Genomic DNA, 24,403 nt, shown 5'->3' on the forward strand with positions numbered 1-24,403 from the left:
CCAAATTTACTTGCAAACGATCCATTTTCATGGAGATTCCTGGATTGAATTCGCTTGTGAAACTTCATATTTCAAGAACTGATGCTCATTCCGGAGCTAATCCAATTTCCGGAGTCAATTCCGATTCCAGAGCCGATTTTGATTCCGGAACCGTTTCTGATTCTGAAGCCAATTCCGGAGTTGATTCCGAGCTCCCACCACTAGTATATTCACGATACATACCGCGATTGAAATGGAGAATTTAACGAGAAAGGGATAAAAGAACAGGAATACCCGATTTGTGACAAAAATCCATATATTTCTTCAGTTTTAAGCTCTCAGACTCTTTCTTGTTTCTAACGGCATTCTGTGTGCTTTCTCCGTGTTTTCCACACTTTTGCAATGAACAGCCTACTTTACTGGCATGTGTGTGTGTGTGTGTGTGTGTTGAGAGGATGTCAAAATAAAAAAAAGTCCTAATTCAAATTATGTTTACAGCTGCGCAACACGTGCTATTGCTTTCTACTTTCGCAACGGAACGCACATGGGCGAAAAAAAACAAAAACAAAAACGATGCAAATGTTGATGTTGCACCAGAGTTGGTCATCTAAATTATGGGATAAAGAATCAAGCGAGAGTGAGAGAGAGAGAGAGAGAGAGAGAGAGAGAGAGAGAGAGAGAGAGAGAGAGATGGAGAAAAAGAGAGGGATTGGGAAGGGAGTTTGGGGTGAAGTTAAAAATCTCCCAAACAATACATGTTATCCTTAACTGTCAAATAAAAACAAATATAAATCTACATGAACAGGTTTAATTTAAAACGAACCGTTAGATAACCGCCTCCGCCGCCGCCATACCCAGCGACCGAGCTGGGTGGTTTTTGAGAGAATTGAGGAGATTGGCCCCGTTTACCCTTTCCTCTTTCTGCCCGGCCACCATCCTTGTTTGTCCTGGCCCGCGTTTGATTAAATAAGTGCAAATGGAAGCGAACAGAGAAACAGCAACACTGTCCACTATTTCCGCTTCGGCGGCCCGCCCTTCTTCTTCACCGTCTTGCGGCGCTTCTCCTCCTCCTCCATGCGCATGTCCTCCAGGTCCTCCATCAGACCGATCTTCTTGCTGATGTACTCCTCCCGCATCTGCTGCGCGTACGACGACTCCATGTTGTCGTCCTCGTCGTCGTACGCCTCGTGCCGGTACCGGGACTTGTCGTAGCCGAAGATCTCCTTGATCGCAGACGAGTAGTCCTCCTCGCAGTCGCCATCGTCGATGAAGTCGTCCATCTCGCTGTCGTACTCGCTGTCGCTGTCGATGATGCGCCGCTTCTTGCCGGGGCCACCACCCGCACCCGGGTGCGGCCGGCCGCCCACCATCGTGGGCGGACCGGCGCCGGGCCGCTTCACCACCGGCGGGCCCCGTCGCACGTCGGGCGGCGGAAACTGGCGCGTTTTGGCGACCGGTTCCGGTGGACGCTTCGCCTGCTGCTGCTGTTGCGCTGCCGGACGCGCCGCTGCGCTGCTGGCACTACTGACGGCTGGCGATGGCTGCCGGGGGGTGGCGGAGGCGCTCGATTTCGAGCCCGCCGACGAGGACCGCGGCCTGGCGGACGCTGCCGTCGCCGCTGCTGCTGTGGTGCTGGTCGGTTTGCTTTTGAGCGCCGTGGAAGACATGGAAGAAGGTTTGCTGTGCGCCGCGGACGACTTCCCGTTCACTGCCAGTGCCGGTGCGGAAGCTTTGGGCGTGGGTGCACTGGCCGTGGAAGGAGCGCCCGTTTTGCTGGTGCGTGCGGCGGGGGCGGCAGGTGTGGCCGGGCTGGCTCGTGGCACACCGGAGGAGGCCACCTTACCATTGATCAACCCGCTGGTGCTGCTGGTAGTCTTTGTGCTGCTGGAAAGTTTCGCCTTCGGCTCCCCGCCGGCTGCGGGCGGCGGGCCGGCCAAACCCTTATCGCCCGGTTTGGTCGGTTCGCCCGCTTCGTTGCGTTTTGGAATTTTAAAGCCCGGGGCCCGAGCGGCAGGGGTGGCTGGCTTTGCCGCCGCCGGTCCCCCCCTTCCTCCACCCTTCCCAACCGGCAGCGGTGGAATGTTCGGCAGCTTGCCGGCCGCCCGCAGCTCGTCCAGCCGGGCCAGCTTCGCCTGCTTCTCCTTGTCGGACAGGTTCGGGTCCTGCTTCACCTTGTCCCGCAGCCGCTTCATCGCCAGGAAGGCCTGCTGCTCCTCGTACTCCTGCTTCTCCTTGCTCGTCATCGGCCGCTCCGGTTCGCGCTTGCGGCCCTCGGCCGGCACCTCGATCTTGACCGCCTCGTGCTGCTTCGCCTCGGCCAGCTTCAGCAGCGTGGTGAAGTCGGGCGGCGGCGGCACATTCGCCCTGCGAACCGGCCGGGGCTTCTCCTCCGCTGGTTTCGCGACCACCGGCTCCTCCCGCCGGCCGCCCACTGACGCACCCGGCACCACCCGCGCCTCCCCCACACCGCTCCGCGTATCCTCCATCTCCGTCCGGGCCGTGCGGGGTTTGCGGGTGCGCGGTGCGCTCTGCTCCTCCTGCTCCTTCATGATCGCGTCCTTGACGCGGGCCCGGGCCCGCGCCAGCTCCTCGCTCGACATGCTGCGCTTCTTCGCCTCGGTAAACAGCGACTCGTCCGGTGCGTTCTTGTACTTGTCCACCAGCTTGTTGAAGAACTGGCTCGCGACCGCCGACGTGTAGCCGTAGTCGTCCTCGAGGCTCTCCGTGCCGAGCGCAGACTCCGCCGCGTCGGCCGCGTCCTCCAGCACCGACTTGTTCGCCGACTTGATCACCTTCAGCATCTTTTCGATCTTTTTCTTCCCCTTGCCGCCCCGGCGCGCCATCAGCTCCTGGGCCTTCTGGTGCTTTTCCAGCGCCTTCTGCCGCTCCTCCTCCTCGCGCTTCGCCAGAAAGCGCTTTATGTTTTCCGACAGGTCCTTCTTCTCCTTGGTGACCTTCTTTGGCGGCGAATACTTGGCACTGTACCCTGTGCGGTTCTGTTTGCGGCGATGGTGAGAGGGGGGAATGGTTGGTAGTGGGAGGAGTGGTTCGTTTGTTGTTCACACCGGCGGCATGAAACGGAAACCAAAGCAAAGAAGAAGAAAAGCGTGTTAAGCGTTTTGTGTGATTCGATTGTTCTAGAAACTTTCCAAACTCCCCCTCCCTCCCCGGAAACCACATGCCGTGGTCCTCCCTTTGCTTTGCTGGCCCACCGCACATTCTCGCGATGTTGTTTTTACTTACCGTTTTGGTGCCATTCTGTTGCTCGAGCGCGTTTTGCTTGGCCACATTAATCAGTTCGCGAAAATCCATCGCGCACAAACACACAACTACCAGCGGGTCAGTCTTGCGCTCAGATAGAGATCATCCACCCTGTGACGGAAAGAAAGTGGCCGGTTAAAACACACCTCAAGCAATAACAACAAAAAGTTACGTCTCCAGGACGCCAAGCTGCCGGCACCATACGGCGGCCACATGTTATCGATCCCGCATCGACTTACATCCGCGCAGCTCTGCACTTTCGGAGGAGGAGGAGGAGGAGGAGGAGGATGAGTGATGGTTGATGGCGGGATCGGTAGGTAGTGGTAACAATCTGTTGCCACCGTTCCCCCTTCCACCGTGTGTGTTGAGGGTTGAGACGGTTGATCGTTTTTTTTTCTGTTGAGAGGTTTGTTTGGCAAATGCTCCGTAGCCACTTTGATTGCGGAGAACCGTCCCTCCGCGCGAGGGCAAGACGAGCAGGTGGGAAGGTTAATTTTCCTGCACCGACGGTTAGCTGGTGTCGCGAGTATGGAATTGCATTTATTTACCTTCCCTTCAAGCACTGTGCTGTGTGTTGCTGTTCCGTAGCAGAGGGTTCCCGAGCGGTTGGATTGTTCCCGATTTTGTTGACATACCCTACAACTGTCAAATTGAGGATAGGCAAATGTCAACGTGCGTAATTTTGAAACAACAATAGACTGATGTACACAAAGGTTATCCGTGTAAAAAAATATTCGACCGCATGTCCTCGGCGCGACCAGCGTGTTTCGAGCAATGAGCCGCAGATTCAGCATTGCATCCGATGAATTCAGGTATCATCAACGTTTTCAAGCATCATACCGCAGTCTTGGCTTTGGCTAAGACAGATTCGGGAAGGGGTCCCGCGGTCTTGAGATAAAGTGTGAAACCCTGTAACGTTTATTTAGCGTTCTTCGAAAAAAAAAACGAAAATATAACAGTGGCGAAGAGGATGGGATACTGTTTACATTTATTTAAATGGTTCTTTTTAATTTATCTACCACATTTTTCGATTAAATATACTTTAAAAATATATTTTGGGCTTTGTGAGCTGTTATTTTACAATAAAACATCGATTGAAGTGAGTTACTTTGTGTGATTTCATGAATTTATTATATAATTAATTGTGTTTCGACATGTCTTATGTTTAAAACTAAGACATCATTCATTTTTCCTGTTTTAACATATATTCCTAATTATCTACGAGACACCTGTACGGTTTTAGTGAGATTAGAACTCTTACTCATTTATTTTAAATTTCGTGACGAAACAAATCATCAAATTGTTTGTTATTAAATCTCATTTTTTCGATAAAATCAATAGAAACACAAAAATGCACGTAGTAACGAACAAATCTGTTCTATTTGCTAGGCTTTGTGTGCGGAAACCATTAGTTAACGGTTTTAAAAAGACGTAAAGTCCCTCAACTATGGCGACCCCCCAAAGGCTCTTATCCACCACCTGAAAGTTTTAATCCACCTTGCTTGGTAGTACGGACAATGTCCCCCGGCCATTACGTTGAGTACCCGTCGCTGTGTGTCAGCGCAGTCTAAACATTTTTCGCTTGGTGCCGAACAAAAACCGCTTGGATTGTGGAATAAAATAAAAAAGCTTCATGGAATCATCCACATCCAAAATGGATCAGTTCAAAAATATAAACCACCAGATGCACACCATCTGTACCACAGGGTTCGAACGCTTGCGCGATCTGTGGGACGAAATGTTTGATGCCAAGCTGTGTTTGGATCAAGCCAAGCAGTTGCCGGACCAGATGATGGCATTTTTCGACGAGATATACCAGGAGAGCAACCAGCTCCGGGAGATCTTCGTGGCCGAAATAGCCGAGCTGAGGCAGGAGGCGCTGGAATTGCAGCGCCAGCTGGGCGAGCAGCAGCAGGGTTTGCCGGCAGCGATCGAATCCCGCTCGCTGTTCGAACAGCGTTCCGCACTGGACGAGAGCCTCAATCAGATGCAGCAAAAGTTAAGCCAGCGGCACGTAATCATCGACGAGTATCTGCTCGAGATGGAAACGCTGTGTGAAGGTAGGGATTTTGTGTGTGCCCCAATTGTCTCAATTTGTGTTTAATCCCTTTTTTCACCTCGTCCTCCCCCCCATCTAGAGCTTAGCGTAGAACCACGGACACTACCGAAGGACCCACTGCCAACGGAGCGCGAACTGGTCGAGTTCCGCTCCTACCTGGACTATCTGATAGCGAAAAAAATGCAGCGCCAGGAGGACATTGGCAATCTGCGGCGCGAAACGAAGAAGCTGATAAGCTGCCTGCAAACGATCTCCATCACGAAGGAGCAACATCGGCTGCTGAACGCGCGCAAATTCCCGCCGACACGCGAAAACATGCACGACCTGCGCATGCTGCACGAGGAGGTGGCGGCGCAGTACGAAAGCTTGAAGCAGCACATCGACGATACGCGCCGCAAGCTGGAGCGGCTCTGGCAGTGTCTCGAAACCGATCCCGCCATCGTCCAGAAGTTTGGAAAGCTAACCTCCTACACGCAGACCACCTTCGACAAGCTGTCCGCCGAGCTCGACCGGTGCGACGCGTTGCGGCGGGAAAACATGGAAGCGTTCGTGGAGCGCACCCGGTGCTACATCATGGAATGGTGGGAACGGTGCATGAAGTCGCAGGACGAGCGTGCCCAGTTCACCATGTTCCACTCGAAGGACTACAACGAGGGTTTGCTGAAGCTGCACGAGCTCGAGCTGGACTGTTTGAAGCAGTTTTACGGCGAGAATGAGCAGATCTTCCAGATGGTGCTGCAGCGGCAGGAGATATGGAACCGGAAGCTGGCGCTCGAAAACAAATCGAACGACCCGACGCGCTACCACAACCGGGGAGCCAAGCTGCTGCAGGAGGAAAAGGAGCGGCGACGCATCAGCACCCAGCTGCCGAAAATTGAGGCCAAGCTGCTGGAGGTGTGTAAGCAGTACGAGGAAGAGCATGGGCGTAAGTTCACCGTGTACGGTACGCCTGTGCAGGAGCTGATCAAGCAGCAGTGGAAGCAGCTAGAGAAGTATCAAAAATGGAGCGCACGGAAGAAGGCGAACGGCGTGCTGGGTGTGCCGACGGTCGGGAGCACCTCGAACCGGCTCGACGATTTGATGGTCAAATGCTCCTCCATCATGAGCAGCAATCGGTTGCGGCTAGTGACCGGCAGTGGTTCGACGCTAAAAGCATCGCTGACACCATTGGTAACGGCATCGGCCACTAAATCAGGGCCCTGGCTGAAGCGCAAGCTGGCCACACCGACCAACAGCAAGAAGCACGCGAAACGCTCGCTGCTGCCGGAGCTAAACAGTCCTTCGGTCGTAATCATCAGCTCGGCGGAGAGCACCATCATGCAGGAATCGGATTGTTACGAAGATATTAGGACCTACTTCGACAATAATGTCCCCAACCGGTCATCGTTGGTGTCGCGAAGAACACGCCTGCACCAGTAACGGATGGTGCAACCGATCAAACCGCTGCCTTCCGATACCAGCTTGATGGAGGGGGGGGGGGGGAAGAAAACCAATGCCAATGTAGAGCCAATGCCACAGCAGGCCCCCATGCTGCCACCGGTACAGATGAGCTTCTCGCACTCACCTGCTGCTGCTGGGTCGTTGGTTTTATTTACGCAAAATTGCAAACTGTCTTCCGAGCGCGGACGGTGGCTGTTAAAACGCTTGCTCCAAGGAATAGAATTAAGGTTTTACAGAACTTGACGATATTAAATTGACGATACAAAATCATTTTAGTCTGTTGTTTAAGTGTAATAAATATTAAAATTTGTAAATCGAAAAAAAAGTCTGTCCTTTCTGCTTTATCTTTTGCTAGTGTCGCTAACTTTTTCTATAGCGCCTATTCTCGAACAGCTGATCCGTCTTGACCGCACTTGACCCTGTTAAGGGACCGCTGTCGAACTTATTCGAGCTATCCTTCTCTTCTTCTTCTTCTTCTTCTTCTTCTCTTTGCGAGGTTATATGCGGTTCGGCTTCAGAGTCCAGCTTCCTGGGCCCTCTTAAAACTACAGTGGAGCGCCGATTATCCGGGGTCATCGTGACTTGAATGAGTCAAACAATATATTTTATCACCAATTCCTGATTAATTTTTGAAAAATTATTTTATTTTTTGGTAAAAATAAACCAGTTTTTATTAACTTCATGTTTTTCCATTGGGAATATTTGAAATTTGCCATGAATTATAGTGTTTTTTGTTATGAGAATGTGCTCTGATAACCGTAAGTAAAAAGAATGTTTACTGAATCATTCAGTAATGTCCGGTGCTCACCAAAATGACAGCTCGTTTACTGAAATCCCAGTAAAGCCATTCTCATATTACTGATTTTTCAGTAGTTGGTAGCGATTAAAAAATGACGAAATACTTATTTTAAATTGAGTTTTTATTGATACGCAGATATTGCTAGTCGCTCAGTTCATATTAATACATGTTTCGTGTTGTTTTATACAGTTTTTATACAGTATTTCACCGCCGCAAGTGTAGATGGTTCAGTAAGCGCTCACAGACACCACGCAATTTCAGCAAGCACAGTGGATTGTAGCAAGCATTTTACACACCAACACGACTGCCAATTCTTTTAAATTAATCCCGTCCCAAGTGCCACAAATCCACTAAACGACCACTAAACGGCTTCTAAACGACTCAAGTTCTCTACCTAAACGGAATGTAGAAAGACTTCGTTTAGCAGACGGCAAACGACTCATGCATTCTAAAAATAGCAAAAAAAAACTGGTGGCGCTCTCTGTTGATGGGATACCCCAACCAGTTGAGCTTCATCGTTTGGAGGAGAGCTTTCTCATTTCCTCTGTACTGTTGTATGGTTTCGCATTGAAGTTATGCATCGCTAGAACTAGAACGGCGATACGATTGTTTAAATACTAAACTCCAACGGAAACCACCAGCACTGAAGCAAGTGACATTTGATTAATGGTCACTCACTGTTGGAGACGCTAACCCGTCGGCATAAACGCGTTGCGTTGTTTGACGTTTGCTGCTTGGGTCGGAACCGAAGCCAGGAAAGTGCGCGCTCTTTGTATGCGATCTCCACGGTGTACGGACGTGTGTGTGAACCAGAATAATTTGTAACCCTTTAGAACTATCTGAATTACCGAAATACAAGAACTTTTACTTCGTAAATACAACAACTGGCGACGAGAATACCACGATGTCGAAACCACCTGCAAAAGAAAGCTCAGAACAATGGATAATTGAAATGTTCAACCAGCAAAAGCAAATGCTTGATCAGCAGCAGCAGCTCTTGAACAGTGTATTGTCGGTGATGAAAACAAAAATGATGATGGATCGGAGAAAGCGATCGATGCCATTGCGGGGCAAATAAAAGAATTTCACCACACGGAGGATACAAACTTCGAGGCTTGGTATAGCAGATACGAAGGTTTGTTTCTTGACGATGCGAAGCGGTTGGATGACGGAGCAAAATTGCGTCTTCTTCTTCGTAAGATTGGCGTTACGGAGCACGAACGCTATATAAGTTCCATCATGCCGAAACAACCGAAAGACTTCGATTTCAAAAACACCGTGGAGAAACTGAAGAAACTGTTTGGAGACCGTGAGTCCATCGTGTGCAAACGGTTTAAATGCTTGCAGCTAGTGAAAGAGCCTCACGAAGAGTACGGAGCGTATGCGTGCCGCGTAAATAAATAGGTTGTTGAGGCGAAGTTGGCGGGGATAGCAGAGGAGGAAATAAAATGTCTGTTGTTTGTCTGTGGTCTAAAACGGGATGCGGATGCTGATGTACGAGTTCGGCTGCTCTCAAAGATGGAGGACAACAGTGAAATCACGTTAGATCAGCTAACCGGTGAAGCTCAACGCCTGCTTAACCTGCGCCAAGATAGCAACCTTATCTCAAACACTGCGCATGAGGTAAACGCAGTGAGAAAGAATGAGACGAAACAACAAAACATCAAAGGAGGTGGCAAGGAAGCGAAAGCAGTAAGTTGCTGGTTGTGCGGAGGGCAACACTTTGCACGAGAATGTTCTTTTACGTCACACAAATGTGAGGACTGCAACGAGATAGGTCACAAGGAAGGATTTTGTGAAACGGCGTACCGTAATCGTTCTCGCTATCGCAATAACAAAGCGAAGGTAAGGGTGGTGACAGTGAACAAAATCCAGGCTGGCCAAAAGTATGTCACTGCTGCGCTAAACGGACGCGAGCTGAAACTGCAGTTGGATACCGGTGCAGATATCACCATTATATCGCAGGGAAAATGGCGTCAGATAGGAGGTCCCAAATTGAGTCCAGCATCCGTTTCAGCGAGGACAGCTAGTGGAACACCGCTTAAGCTACTAGGTGAGTTGTTAAGCTACTTGTTGCAAAATAACGATTAACAAACAACAGAAAGAAGCGTTAGTTCGTGTTGTAGAAGAGGAACTGTTACTTTTCGGAGCAGACAGTATGGATGTTTTCGGGCTTTGGAAACAGCCACTTGATGTCTTTTGCAACATCGTTGGGTGTGTTAAAGATGCCGTAGCAGCTGTGATTCAGCAATTTCCATCGTTGTTCTCGAACGAACTTGGTCGTTGTGATAAGATGAAAATTAGTCTACAGTTGAAGGATGACGTGAATCCTGTATTTCGCCCGAAACGTCCAGTAGCGTATGCTATGCAGTCGATGGTTGAAGATGAATTGACCAGGTTAGAGCGTAATGGCATAATAACGCCCACTGATTCTTCGGAGTGGGCAGCTCCGATTGTGGTAGTACGGAAGGCGAACGGAACAGTCCGAATATGTGGCGACTATTCGACAGGTCTGAATGACGCGCTTCAGCCGCATCAGTACCCGTTGCCTATACCACAAGACATATTTACAGCCATTGGAAAATCAGCTGTTTTTAGTCAGATTGACTTGGCAGAAGCTTTTCTCCAAGTGGAGGTATGTGAAAGGAGCCGTGAGTTGTTGACGATAAACACTCACAAGGGGCTTTACCGTTTCAATAGATTGCCACCGGGAGTAAATACAGCACCTGGTGCATTCCAGCAAATCGTTGACTCAATGTTGAGCGGATTAGAAGGTGTCGCGGGTTATATGGATGACATCATTGTAGGCGGTGCTGATGAGGAAAGTCATTTGAAAAACTTACGCGCAGTTTTGATTCGTATCGAGGAGTTTGGTTTCAAGCTGCGGGCAGAAAAATGTTCCTTTTTGAAGCCCCAAATCCGATACCTTGGACATTTGCTAGACCGGCAGGGTATACGACCAGACCCAGCAAAGATTGAAGCGATTTTGAAGATGCCAGCGCCAACGCAGCTCAGCGAAGTTCGTTCGTATTTGGGAGCGATAAATTACTACGGTAAATTTGTGTTTCAAATGAGAGATTTGCGTTACCCCTTAGACCTTCTTTTGAAAAAGGGCGGAGAATTCCAGTGGACAGCTGAATGCGAAAAAAGTTTTCGCCGCTTTAAGGAGATTTTAAGTTCAGACCTTCTCCTGACCCACTATGATCCTTCCAAGGAAATTATTGTGTCAGCGGATGCTTCATCAGTAGGTCTTGGAGCTACGATCAGTCATCGGTTTCCAGATGGTAGCATAAAAATTGTTCAGCATGCTGCTCGTGCTCTAACGAAGGTGGAAATGAACTACAGCCAGCCGGATCGCGAGGGTCTTGCAATCGTGTTTGCAGTAACAAAGTTCCACCGCATGTTGTTCGGACGCCGCTTCATCCTCCAAACCGACCACCAGCCGCTCCTTAGAATCTTTGGCTCACGTAAAGGAATTCCCTTGTATACTGCAAATAGACTGCAGCGCTGGGCATTAGCACTACTTCTTTACGATTTCGCAATCGAATATGTTGCGACAGACAATTTCGAAAATGCCGACATACTGTCCAGGTTAATGGACCGACACGAGAAACCGGAGGAGGACTACGTCATTGCTAGTATCCAGCTAGAGGATGATATTAATCATCTAGTAACCAGTGCTACTCAAGCCCTACCGTTGAACTTTAAAGATTTGGAGCGTGGTACACAAGCAGATCCTTTGTTAAGGAAGGTGTTCCAGTTCGTCCAAAATGGTTGGCCAAAGGGTGAAGAGAAGACTGAAGACCTAAAGCAATTCTTCGCACGACGAGAGGCCTTATCTACGGTTGGAAAATGCCTCTTATTTGGAGAACGGGTAGTAGTTCCCGCGAATCTTCGGAATCGAGTGTTAAAACTGCTACACAAGGGTCATCCTGGAGTATGCCGCATGAAGGCGCTTGCAAGAGGGTATGTGTATTGGCCGAAATTGGACAGCGAAATCGAGAATGCAGTGAAGACGTGTCAGTCGTGTGCAAGTGCGGCGAAATCTCCAGAGCATTGCACACCAGTAGATTGGCCAAAAACTACAGGCCCCTGGCAGCGTATTCACGTTGACTACGCTGGACCTATGGAGGGAGAGTATTATTTTCTGGTTGTAGATTCCTACTCGAAATGGCCAGAAATAATACCAACGCGTCAAACCACAGCACAAGCGACAGTTCAAATGTTACGGGAATTGTGTGCACGGTTTGGTATACCAGAAACTGTCGTAAGCGATAACGGAACACAGTTTACAAGTTCGGAGTTCCGTGACTTTTGTATGGAGAATGGTATTCATCACGTGCGGACTGCGCCATACCACCCGCAGTCAAACGGCCAAGCCGAAAGGTTTGTTGACACGTTTAAGAGAGCGGTCAAGAAGATTCGGGAGGGTAGAGGTGAGATACACGAGGCTTTGGATGAATTTCTTTTCACCTACAGGAACACGCCGAATAGAACCTTGGATCAAAAATCGCCGGGGGAGATGATGTTAAATCGCAAGGTTCGAACGTCTCTGGAGATGTTGCGTCCATCATTTCGCGATATTCGACCAGCGGATCCAGTGGTGGCCGACGAAGCTACTAAGAGGAGTTTCTCCATAAACGACCGTGTCTACGCAAAGCGATACCATCGAAACGGCTGGGAATGGGTATCTGGAGTAGTCGACAAGCGCGTGGGTAACGTAATGTACATGGTCAAAATCGATGGCAGGACCTTGCGCTATCATGTGAACCAGCTTCGGATGCGTAATGCAGAGACCAACGAAGGGCGAACTCAGCAACCAATGCCACTGCATGTGTTATTAGATGCCTGGGATATGTCTGGAACAACGGTGTCAGCATCCTCATCTGAAACAGCGGCAGCGACTACAACAAATCTTGCGGAACGTGAGATGACACCTGCGGATGGTACAGAAGCAAGCCTTCGCCGCTCGACGAGAGTGAGGAAGCAGCCTGCGTGGTTGGAGGGGTATCATCGCAGTTAAAGCGGGGGAATGTTGGAGACGCTAACCCGTCGGCATAAACGCGTTGCGTTGTTTGACGTTTGCTGCTTGGGTCGGAACCGAAGCCAGGAAAGTGCGCGCTCTTTGTATGCGATCTCCACGGTGTACGGACGTGTGTGTGAACCAGAATAATTTGTAACCCTTTAGAACTATCTGAATTACCGAAATACAAGAACTTTTACTTCGTAAATACAACACTCACGTATCTGACCACAACGACCATTCATATAGAATTTGCTCGGAAAGTTAGAAGGATATATCCCAAATAACCAGCTCGAACTCTATATCTGATTTGAGGCTGTTTAACAAAAAATCGTTCCGATGTCGTACTTGTGGCTAATTAAGAGATAGACGGTACTTTGCGGAACTATGGAGCTTTTTAACAGGCACATGGTACTCTCAGGAACCTTGCGGCTGATTAGCCTTGATTGATGTGTATGGTTCACGATGGAACTTGAAGGCTTGTTAAGAAAGCGTACCGAACTTGGTGGAACTCTTTATAGCTTTTTAATGCATGACATCAAAAGTGTCAAAGACTGGTGCCGCCAATCATCTCGTTGCTGCTGCCCAAGCTAGATACGTTAATTGAAGAAGGAATATTGAGTGAAGTGATTGTGATTTTTTTAGTAAATTATGTAAAATTATGTTAAATTCAAGAAACAACAAGAAACAAGAAAAACACACATCGTGTTGTTTATATCATTTATGACGCCTTGCTCGAAAATAAATCGCAAATAAAAATAATCACTGGCACCGTGCCATAAGGAAGCTGCTTAGGCGCTGTTTGAAAGACTTACATGGAACTTTGATGCTTTTTATCTACTGCAAAAGGCGAATTCATGCAGCGATCTTTAGCATGCCAGAATTAGCTTCTTAAGCAATTTTGGCTATTTGGGATAGGTCATGATTAGATGAAACTTGTCGAAACACATTTCAAGAAAAGGACAGCAATATAATGATGAGATGAAATACGCCATCTTTTGTGCAAACCAATGAAGCTTTGAAGCTTTCGTTTTTTTATATGGATATTTGATTTTCCAGTCGTTTAAGCTTAATCTGTGGCGCTTGGGTGCCTTCTTATCATCCAATCTATTCTTGCGTTCACGCTAAAAAAATACATTGTAATTGTAATGAGAGCGTATTGATTAGGAGATGGACAGCGCGCGACAATTTTGCTTCATCCGAAATAATCGAATTATCTAGTTTTTTTACAAGCCAGATTAATGCCAAACGCAAAAAATAGATTTGAACACATTTTAACCTAATTTTGTGTGTTTTCAAATAAAAAAACAAGTTGGTTGACTGAGTCAACTGAGCTACTTTGATCTACACCAAGTGAAATTTTGAGCTATTTTTCGTCGCGCGCGACGTTGCCGCTCTATGTCTATTTGGACGGTACAGTGTGGCGCCGTCTATCCGGGCTCATTGGAACTCGACCTCGCCCGGATACTCAAATAACACGGATAATGAAGGAATAGGGTAACTGTACCAGTTTTCGGCAGGCTAGTGCAGCAGTTTCACAAAAATTGCTCACACATCAATATTTTTCATTATTTTTCTTGAAAGTGTTGTTATTCTGGTTGATAAACTATCATAGTATGTTACAATATTTTTTATTTGCCGGTTCAAAGCCCTTTTGCATAAATATTCGTGAAAATGCAAACATTGATTTTGCTCCTATTTTCGGCAGTTTGTTCCTATTTTCGGCAGGCTGTGTTCCTATTTTCGGCAGCGCGAATACGGGTCAGAAAATGTTTGTATCAATGTGAATATGTACAAAAAAAATGTTTAAAGCAATTTAACACTCTTATTTTCCTAAGATTGGTGTTAAAAAGCACTTTAATTATTAATTTTATGTTGCTTATTTTGGCCCGTTTTGACAGCCATTTTGATGCGACGTTTAAACAGAGCAGCCATTGACAGTTTGATGGTTATAGCGTACGGTGCGAACTGGCTTACAAATATTTATTTTTCTCTTAATTTAGTGCATTTTTTGTCGTAAAATTGGTGATATTTGGTAGAAGAAAGGTCATATTATGTGTCGACATACGCATTGTAGTGTCCTGATCAATTTTAAAAGGAATATTCAGTCAAATTCAAAGTGTTATTGTTCCGAGTTTCGACAGGAGCCCACAACATTGAGCTGTCAAAAATGAACATTTACTGTGTACCTATTTTCGGCAGCATTTAAAGTGAAAAATAACCTGTTTATCGTGATTTTAAAATTCCGAACAAGTTAGAATAAATTAAATAAGCATAAAATCTTTTATATACACCACTTTTTCATTGTTTTACTGTTCTGATTCTCTTAATCACAAAACCTGCCGAACGATTGGCTGACAGCAAAGCTGCCGAAAAAAAGCACAATTTATTTGATATTTTGGAAAATACGTAATGAAATGGTGTGAAACTTCGTATGTAAATATCAAATAAGTACACTTTCACTACAAAATTGTATTTTGTGAAATTTTTTACCGCATTTATGCAGAATTTCACGTTTTTAGCTACCCTGCCGAAAATAGGTACACTGCCGAAAACTGGTACAGTTACCCTACATATATTTTAAAACAAATTCGTATTTTTTACAGTTGTCAACTCGTACAATGGGCTCAAGACCCGAATGGACCGTGCCGAAATACGTAGGACTGACTAACCTGCTATTAGGTGGGGGTAATCCATAAGTCACTGAAAGCCAAGCCCACAAGAAGTACAGGGAGGCCTTGACCGACAACGGTTGCTGAGCCAAATAAAAAAATAATAAATTAAAAACTAGCCAGTTTTTTTATGCATCAGGCCGAAAATACAAAGACCGGAACTTCGCGGCCGCGGAATTCCGCCTGCTGAAAAATGTATGAATATGACAGTTCGGAAAAGTAGCCGTAGACAGTTTGACAGTGACAGATATTTTTGGCCTAATGTTTTTCCAACAAGAATATTTTAAATGTGCGTTGAATTATAGCGGTCTTTGTTACGACAATGTGTTCTGATAACTATTTTTTTTTTCATTGTTTCCTCAGCACGCAATGTCATCTTTGTATTGAGCTGTCAGCTGAGCCCGGGGAATGATTTTTTTTGCAACTTTGACCAGTCATTACTAATAAAATTGAAATGATTGAGTTTTAATATTACAGATTTTTCTTTAAATTAAAGTTGTTAATAAAAACAATTTTTTTTTCGAAATATTTTTTTGACCTCCGACCGCCGTTGCCCCGCAGTGCAGTGGCAAACATGACGCCGCTGTCAAACAAAAACGTAAATAAAAACATAGCCTCCGATGGCGTCATATATCGCGCGCTTGTTGTTTAAATAGTTAAATAGAAATAAATAAAAACAGTAAAACAAAACTTCGATTTGTAGCTAATTTTACCAGGCCAGTGGGCTTAAAAATTCTGGAAAAGGGTAGCATTGCGCAGTGCGTGTAGTATTTCCCAAAGGGAAAAAGGTTTTCCTTTCGGGTCCGAATCCGACTCGCCAACGGGCCAACAGTGCGACCCGTGGGAGGGGTGGGGGAGAGTATGGCAACGAACCGGGGCGGTAGCACGGTGTACCTCGAAATGGACGGCCGGCGGGAGCAGCACGCCCAGCCGGAACAGGACGGCGAAAATGACGCCGATAGTGGTGAAGGCAAGCGAACCGACCGGGTAGAGTAGCTGGGCCGCGGTTGGACACGTTTGTATAACACGGGTTTTTTTGTATGTTCCCCTCCACCAACAGACACCGACGAGGCGAGTGAGAGTGAGCTGCTGACCGGCACGAACAACCAGCACAGCGTGGACGAGCGGATGGAGATCCGGGAGCAGATGTACCAGGACAAGCTGGCGAACCTGCTCGGGCAGCTGGAGCTGCTGAAGCAGGGCAAGCACCCGGAGTACCTGAAGATCGTCGACCGGCTGCAGCTCGAGCTGGACGACCGGGTGCTGCTGAACGAGGTCGAGCGGGACTACCTGCTGGCGTGCGCGGAGCGCGACTGCATCCTCGAGAAGGCGGCCGCCGAGAAGGAGTTCGACGAGAAGAAAGCGGAGCTGATCGAGAACCTGATCGCCGACCTGGAGGACCAGAAGAAGATGATCGAGCACGAGTTCGCGACGATGGAGCTGAACGGCGACTCGGTCGACGTGAAGCCGACCGTGACGCGGAAGCTGCGCCGCCGCCCGAACGAGCCGCTGCCGGTGCCGGAGAAGCGCCGCAAGCCAACGACCAACCAGCTGACGTTTCTGCTGGAGGACAAGGAGGTGGACCACGATCTGAAGCTGATCTCGCGCAGCAAACCGATCTCAGCGAGCCGGGCGGCAGCAGCGGCGGCGGCAGCGGCGGCCGCCGCCGCAGCCTCCTCCACCGCCGCCGCCGCTCAACATTCCGTCAACGATGGGGCGGGCGGTAGCACCGGCGGCACGGGTGGAGGAACGCAAACGGGTGGTGGGGGAGGAGGAGGAGGAGGAGGGGGCGGCGGGGGAGCGAATGCCGCCGACCAGAACGGTGGATCTCAGCCGACGGAGGGCTACGGTGGCAGTGGGGCAGCACCCACGGGAACGGTAAGTATAGCTGGCGGGTGTGTGTGTGTTTTGATTCAATTTCGGCTCAAGACGTGCGTTTTTTTTTATTTTTTTTTTTTCAGGGTGGACAATCGAACGCACAACCGTCGACGGAAACGCGCATCGAGGATGGGAAGCTGTGGTACGAGCGGCGCTGGTTCCACCGCGGCCAGCCGGTGCACGTCGAGGGCCGGGACATACCGCGCTTTCCGGCCAACATCTCCGCGATCGGGACCGAGGCGATCTGTGTGAAGAAAACGTCCGACGGGCAGAAGGTGCGCATCTTTCTGTCGCATCTGCGCCGCGGCAAGGTGTCGATCAAGCGGCGGGCCAACTAAACCATGGGGACAATGGGGGAGGGGGGGGGGGAGTGAAGGGCCTTTTTCGGTAGAGAGGCGTTTTCGGTGTTGTTGTCGGCGGACGAGAATGAGAAGCGTTGTTTTGTGGTTTCCGAGCGCCACTGGACACATTTGTTTGGTTAGAGATTTATAATAATTGCGTGCGTTTTTTTGTATAAGGAGATTTGTGCGCTACGCGAGGATGGAAAAGGGCGGGGACTGGGTGGATAGCCAAAAACCGTACGACACTTACCCACGAACTAAGGTCAATCTCGGATTACAGTTGAGCAATACACACACGCGCGCACACTAACAAAACCGCGGACTGCTAGAAGCAAACACGATAAAACTAAGAATTCGAGCTCGCGCTCGCGCTCGCTCACTCCTACCCCACAAAATACACACACGCACGCAAACACACACCAAGAGAGAAGTGTCGCCTGACTTCCTGACTGTAAAGATCGAAAAGTGTTTGAAACCAACGGCCGCTCGTGTATCGGACCACCGCGCGGAATTCGCAAGAAATTCACATCCTTTGTTGTGCTCTAACGGTCTGTCGCACTACCACCAACACCATCGACACCACCACCAGCACCTCTAGCTCCACCCCCGTCGCAAATGAGATCGCTCCAGCGACTGTTGCTGGGAGCCGTTGGCGACGACGAACGAGATGAGCTTCCTTTTCTGCACAGCCTCTCGAGTCGATCGGACGTGTTTCACCAAGCCCGGACGTGCTTTGTCAAGAGCTAGTTGGTGTTGGTGCGTGTGTGTGTTAGTCGCGATTTTGGAGAAAATTCTTTGATAGCGTCTCACATCTCGGTGGTCGAACAATGGATCATAGCAACAAAGGTAGGCAAAAAAGCGGACAATTTGGAAGAGTTTTCTCGCAATGATTTCCCTGCCCGGGTGGTGCCCGGTCCACTTCCCTGCCCATTTTCTAACCACACAAATTCACACAGACCACCGGCTCGGATTCGTCGAACGATGAGTTTGATTTGGCGTCGCCGAGCTTTTACGAGCTGAACCGGCCGGCTATGTCAATCTCGCCGATAGAAACGGAGGACGGGCCGGCGGTTTCGGCCTCACCCATTCCGCCGCTGCTGGCGTCCCCGGAGCAGCAGCCGATGAATTTGTCGGTGGGCGGCGGGCAACCGGCGCGCACACCGGCGCGCCCACAGACGCGCAGAACGGTAGGGCAGAACGGGCAGAACGGGGCAGGGCCGGTGCACGCATCAGCATCCTTTAGGCGCCCGGTAGTGCTGCTGCAGGACAACGTGAGGTCGCGCTTGATCCAGCGTTACAGCGCGACAATGGGGTCCCCGCCGACACCGTCGCGGCAGACGGGTAGTGGTTTGGGCGCGATCCGGCATCGTCGGCACATCGACGGCGGCAGGCGGGCAGCTGCGGCGATCCGGGCGCACGGGGCGCCGGACGGTGATGCCCCAGCTGGACGACATGGCGGCGGTGGAGTGGGAAGACGCGCGCAGCGGTTTGTTCTCGCCGCGCCCGGTACGCCGCGCCGCTGCCGACCAGCAGGCGGCCAGCGACGACGAATCCATTGCGCGCAAGCAGCGCCAAGCGGACGAATCGTAAGATAATCGTAAGATGCGCATCGAGCCCGTTTTTTAGACACCCGATGTGCCATGACGAACGATGTGAATTACCAATAAAGATGAGTTCAAAGGTGTGTCTCTTGTGAGGCACCTGAAAAGCAACTGTTGTTTGATGATTTTTATTAATTTTAATTAATATTTTCATCCCCGATCACATTCGAACCCAACATTAGGGAAATAACAAACATATTAAATAGTTGGACATTTTTCAGTTTTTTCTTAAACCTCAACGGTAATAGACACAAAGCATACTGAAGAGATAAAAATGATATTTTTTCTTAAATAATGTTTTCTCAAACAAAGCTAAATCTCCTGTAAGCATGTTGCTGCTCCATCCATCTAACATAATAAAGTTTAAAATGTGAAATCTCCATGCAAACAGTATTCTCCACACGCATGCCTTACCTTCGGATCGTGATGAAAAGCAATTGGATAAGGTGTGTAACGGTTTATTTGAAATTCTACAGGTGATCCACGTGTTTTATCTCACCTGTCGAAAGCATGGGCACAACACGCTGAACAATGGCGCAAAGTATGAACGGTGCCAACAGAGATACACACCTGTGGTAGTGACGATGCGAGGAGACTGGTATTGTATCGCAGACATACCCGCACCGGTCCAAATGTCGTTCCGAATCCGGAACAGTTCCAGGTATTGTTCCTGAAAATAAATGTAATCGAGAGCTATTTCTGGATTTGTATGGGTTCATGATCGATTCCAGGACCGGTATGGGTTCAGAATCAGTGCCAGGTCTTTTATAGGTTTACCTTCAGTTCCAGGACTAAAATAAATTTATCTGTAGTTCTAGGACTGGTATGGGACTAGTGTCAGTTCCAAATCCGGTATGGCTTCAATATCAGTGTCAGGTCCAGTATAAGTTCATGATAGGTTCCAGGACCTGTATGGGTTCATGATAGGTTCCAGGACCGGTATGATTTCATGATAGGTTCCAGGGCAGGTATAGGTTCATAATCGAAACCAGGACCAGTATGGGTTCATGATAGGTCCCAAAACCGGCATGGGTTCATGATAAGTTCTAGGGTAGGTATGCATTCATGATAGATTCCAGGGTATGTATGGGTTCATGATAGGTTTCAAGACCGATATGATTTCATGATAGGTTCTAGGGAAGGTATGGGTTCATGATAGGTTACAGGGCATGTATGGGTTCAAGATAGGTTCCAGGGCATGTATGGGTTCATGATAGGTTCCAAAACCGGTATGATTTCATGATAGGTTACAGGGCAGGTATGGGTTCATAATCGAATCAAGGATCAGTATGGGTTGATGATAGGTTCCAGGACCGATATAGGTTAATCATAGGTTTCAGGTCCTGTATGGGTACATGATAGATTCTAGGACATGTATGAGTTCATGATAGGTTCAAGGATCGGTATGGGTTCATGATAGGTTCCAGGACTTGTATGGATTCATGATAAGTTCTAGGGAAGGTATGAGTTCATGATAGGTTACAGGGCATGTATGGGTTCATGATAGGTTCCAGGTCCTGTATGGGTTTGTGATGGGTTCGAAGATCGGTATAGGTTCATAATAGATTCCAGGACCAGTGTGGGTTCATGATAGGTTTCAAGACCGGTATGATTTTATGATAGGTTCTGATAGGTTATGATAGGGGAAGGTATGGGTTCATGATAGGTTCCAGGGCATGTATGGGTTCATGATAGGTTCCATGATCGGTATGGGTTCATGATAGGTTCCAAGACCGGTATGATTTCATGATAGGTTCCAGGGCAGATATGAGTTCATAATCGAATCAAGGATCAGTATGGGTTCATGATAGGTTCCAGGACCAATATAGGTCAATCATAGGTCCTGTACGGGTTTATGATAGGTTCGAAGATCGGTATAGATTCATAATTGGTTCCAGGACCAGTATGGGTTCGTGATAGGTTTCAAGACCGATATGGGTTCATGATAGGTTCTAAGGCATGTATGGGTTCATGATAGGTTCCGGGGCAAGTTTGGGTTGATGATAGGCTCTAGGACCGGTATGGGTTCATGATTGGTTTTAAGACCGGTATGGATTAAAGATCTGTTAATCTGAACTAATATGAGTTCAGGATATGATTTAGGGCAAGCGTGGGTTCATAATTTGTTCCTGGACTGGAAGGAGCAAGGTAGGCTCCAGGGCAGGTATAGATTCATGATCAGTTCTTGGACCGGTCCGATCCGGTTCAGTTTCGGATCCTGGACCGGCATAGGTTCAGCAATCAATTTTTTAACCGGCATTAGGTCATGTGCAGTTCTTGAACTAGAAAAGGTGATATTATACTATGTTTTATTGTTTTTTTTTCTCAAAGCCAGTTGCTGCAGCACTATCGTGCCTGTAGTACATGTGCAAATGTGATGAAATTGGCATTCACACAGTAGTCTCATTTGCATGTCTTACCCTGCTGAAGTCAAAATGAACAGCATATATGGAAAATTTGTGTAAAATTTCGGATAGGTAAAGGTGATCCACGTGTTATCTCACGTGTCGCAAGCATGAGCGCAAAATTTCGGAAAAAATAAACTGATTGTTTGAATAGTGCAAGACGGCTAATTTTGGATGATACATGACCATTAAAACGATATTAGCTTAAAGATAGAGAAATGCAATCGTTACATAAACCATGATAGGATTGAATTTACAAAAATAATGTGATAATTTCTTGTTTTTGAAGATCCACCAACTCCTACTTGAAGATTGCATACAATAACGAAAAAGCTAAAACCCTTAAAGTTTGCAGTTTCTATCGTTAGCAGGCCGTCAATGTTTCGCAAGTATGAAATTGTCGGTTTTTTACTGACAACGGCTAATCCAACTGTAAATGCAGATAAGTGATTAAAATTAAACGTGTTCATGGCTAATCATCTTCAACCAGCAACCAGAAATGGGCCAGAAATGTTTCGCAATCCTTTTTCGGCGGTGACTTGTACCCCGTTACGACCACAAACGTACCCCACGCACCGCCTAACGACAATGGAGAGAGGGAAAACGACGCCGTTTGCACTCCCTTCGCTGACGGTTCTTTCCTAATGCCGATCGAGAGAGTTTGATTTATCGGTGGACAGGATGTTTGATTGAAGAAGAAGCGCGCGTTGGTTGATTGTGGCGCAGAGAGGCAGGATAGCAGGAAAACAGAACAGTTGGGTGTTTGTGTTAGAGCATTAAAGTTCGTTCTGCTTTATTCAATCGAAGAGAACGTCTTTCCATGATTTCTTTTATGTTGTTGCCTAACACAAAATTATAAAGGTAAGCGTACCCGGTGTTTTCGAAGCGTTCATGTCACAAAAGTAAGGAGAATACAACACCCTGCTCGCGCGTGTTTCGGGAGGGGAAGGGTGCTGTGTGCTGGACATCAAAACATTTCCCACAACTTCGTCTTTCCGCTCATTAACAAGCAAGCACGTGTGTGTGCACGTTATCGTACTGCTGTGAATCGAACTTGAAAAACACCCGGACAGGATTTGATTGTTGGAAAAAACAGGGACGCCTTTACATACGGTTACCACGGCCGAATCCACCACGCTGTAAAAAGGGAGGGAAAAAACCAATGTTATTGACGAATGACGCCAGCAATGCCACACACATTGCACTTACGTATTCGAGCTCGCCGGCACCGACACCGACGTCTCCCTTCTTGTCGGCCGGGGCGGCCTGCTGCATGCGCCGGTACGCCTGGCGGTCCTCGCCCGTCTTCGGACCCTCGGGCCGGGGACCGGCCTGGGTGCGGGCACGCTGCGGCTCCGAGCGGGCGGCGCGCTTCAGCGTCGACGGCACGATCTCGGACGGCAGGTGCAGGAAGGCGCGCAGGTACTCGATACCCTCGTTGGTCAGATACCAGTAGTAGTGGCGCCAGGCGAACTGCTCCTTCACGAAGTTCTTCGACTTGAGCGACTGCATCGTCTTGATGACGTGCAGGTTCGGGATGTTCTCCAGCTCCGGGTGCTTCGGGGCGTAGAAATCCTTCTGCGCGACCAGCACGCCCTCCTTGAAGAGGTACTCGTAGATGGCGACGCGATGTGCTTTTGGCATGAACATCTGCAAAAGTGGAGAAGAAAAAGAAGGGAAGGGAAACAATCACGATTAGAATCGTTCAGTCGCGTTCGGGCGGGTTTGCGGGTTGATGTGTTGGGCGGGGAAAATCGGCTGTGCACACTTTTACGTATTACGGGCGATTGTCCTCCTACAGATTCACTTTTCAGATAAAAAAAATCTCAGTCACGCGCACGGAAAACACATTTCGGCAGAATGTATCAACAGCCACACACACGAACACACACACACATGCACAACGGAACGCGCTTCACTTCGAAGAATCGTGCGTGGAGCGCGCGATCCAGTACCCGAAGAACGTTTGGAAACACATAATTTTCACACATTTCCCGGAGGAAAATCGCCCGCAAAAGTGTGCCACCGAGTCGCGGGAGCGTTAGGCGAACCGTTTCCACACCAACCCGCCCAAGCCGGGGCTGTTTTTCGGCCCATTTTTCACCGAATTTCCTTTACCTTGGCGAAATGTGTCACAACAGTTTCGGTACACTGCCCGGAAGAGAAAGAACGAAGGCACGGCAGTCGGCTCAACACTTTTTGACAGCTGCGATGGAGCGTTTCTGTCGGCCCCGGGGGCGAGAAAGGGACAGAGCAGGACGGCACGCGAACGCACCATCCGTTTCCGGCCGACGGTGACGTTGACGTTTTGGGCGCAGGAAAGAACGCGCCCAAGGTTTGTAGTGCGCGGTTGAGCCGTCGATTGTACAAAGCGCGGGCATTTGTGGTGGTGAGAGATTTTTTAACGCAAAACTGAACATTTGCGCAGAGGAAATGTGTACAAAACGTGTGAAAAAATATAAATTAATTTTCATACTGGCTGTAGCGCCGAGCACTGAGGCTAATCATTCAATTTTACCCACTGAAAATAATTGCCCCAGGGTGATCCTGCAACATTAGTTAGAGCTTTGAACCATCAACGACAGAGGGCGCTCTACGTCGGAATTTTTATTACTGAAGTTGTTCTTGAATCAATATTTATTTGCTGGACATCAGTAAACAAAAGTTATACAGGCGGTCCCCGAGATACACGGTTAATGGGGACCGAAATCCGCCGCAAAATACCGCGTATCTCGAATTTCCGCGTAAGTCGAATCTTGTGATTTCCAGCTAAAATATCACTAATTTTCGTGCAATTTTGCAAGTAGGGGGTGGTTTTAGCCACCAAATTAATTATTTCATATGTTTCTAATGAATTGTACAGTTTTAAACCGTTTGAAATGGTATTTTACATTCGATCAATACGGAAATTATTTGGTATTTCACAATGGATGTGTCAAATCAAT

The 24,403-nt window shown here is 48.3% G+C and overlaps 4 protein-coding genes across 5 annotated transcripts; 2 read left to right on the plus strand and 2 right to left on the minus strand.

Annotated features, from left to right (window-relative positions):
• Positions 1-272: 272 nt before the first annotated feature.
• LOC120906415 (protein SPT2 homolog) lies at positions 273-3,872 on the minus strand. Of its 2 annotated transcripts, none has more exons than XM_040318086.1 (3): positions 3,789-3,872; positions 3,223-3,351; positions 273-2,975 (listed from the first exon to the last, which is right to left on the minus strand). In XM_040318086.1, the coding sequence occupies exons 2-3, from the start codon at positions 3,289-3,291 to the stop codon at positions 990-992; spliced, it is 2,055 nt and encodes a 684-aa protein (XP_040174020.1). In that variant the 5' UTR covers positions 3,292-3,351; positions 3,789-3,872; the 3' UTR covers positions 273-989. The 2 variants fall into 2 exon arrangements, with proteins under 2 accessions (XP_040174020.1, XP_040174019.1); XM_040318085.1 differs by having other exon boundaries at positions 3,480-3,842.
• An 861-nt stretch (positions 3,873-4,733) lies between these two features.
• On the plus strand, positions 4,734-7,047 carry LOC120906676 (protein regulator of cytokinesis 1-like). Its single transcript, XM_040318528.1, has 2 exons — positions 4,734-5,300; positions 5,379-7,047. The coding sequence occupies exons 1-2, from the start codon at positions 4,874-4,876 to the stop codon at positions 6,716-6,718; spliced, it is 1,767 nt and encodes a 588-aa protein (XP_040174462.1). The 5' UTR covers positions 4,734-4,873; the 3' UTR covers positions 6,719-7,047.
• An 8,777-nt stretch (positions 7,048-15,824) lies between these two features.
• Positions 15,825-19,164, plus strand: LOC120906570 (sin3 histone deacetylase corepressor complex component SDS3). Its single transcript, XM_040318336.1, has 5 exons — positions 15,825-16,203; positions 16,294-16,850; positions 17,052-17,111; positions 17,195-18,298; positions 18,409-19,164. The coding sequence occupies exons 1-4, from the start codon at positions 16,095-16,097 to the stop codon at positions 17,447-17,449; spliced, it is 981 nt and encodes a 326-aa protein (XP_040174270.1). The 5' UTR covers positions 15,825-16,094; the 3' UTR covers positions 17,450-18,298; positions 18,409-19,164.
• A 3,054-nt stretch (positions 19,165-22,218) lies between these two features.
• On the minus strand, positions 22,219-23,709 carry LOC120906512 (40S ribosomal protein S10b-like). The gene is made up of 3 exons (XM_040318244.1): positions 23,577-23,709; positions 22,668-23,108; positions 22,219-22,595 (listed from the first exon to the last, which is right to left on the minus strand). The coding sequence occupies exons 2-3, from the start codon at positions 23,106-23,108 to the stop codon at positions 22,563-22,565; spliced, it is 474 nt and encodes a 157-aa protein (XP_040174178.1). The 5' UTR covers positions 23,577-23,709; the 3' UTR covers positions 22,219-22,562.
• Between the last annotated feature and the right edge of the window lie 694 nt (positions 23,710-24,403).

This window comes from Anopheles arabiensis, chromosome X, assembly GCF_016920715.1.
Source record: "Anopheles arabiensis isolate DONGOLA chromosome X, AaraD3, whole genome shotgun sequence".
Lineage (NCBI taxonomy): Eukaryota > Metazoa > Arthropoda > Insecta > Diptera > Culicidae > Anopheles > Anopheles arabiensis.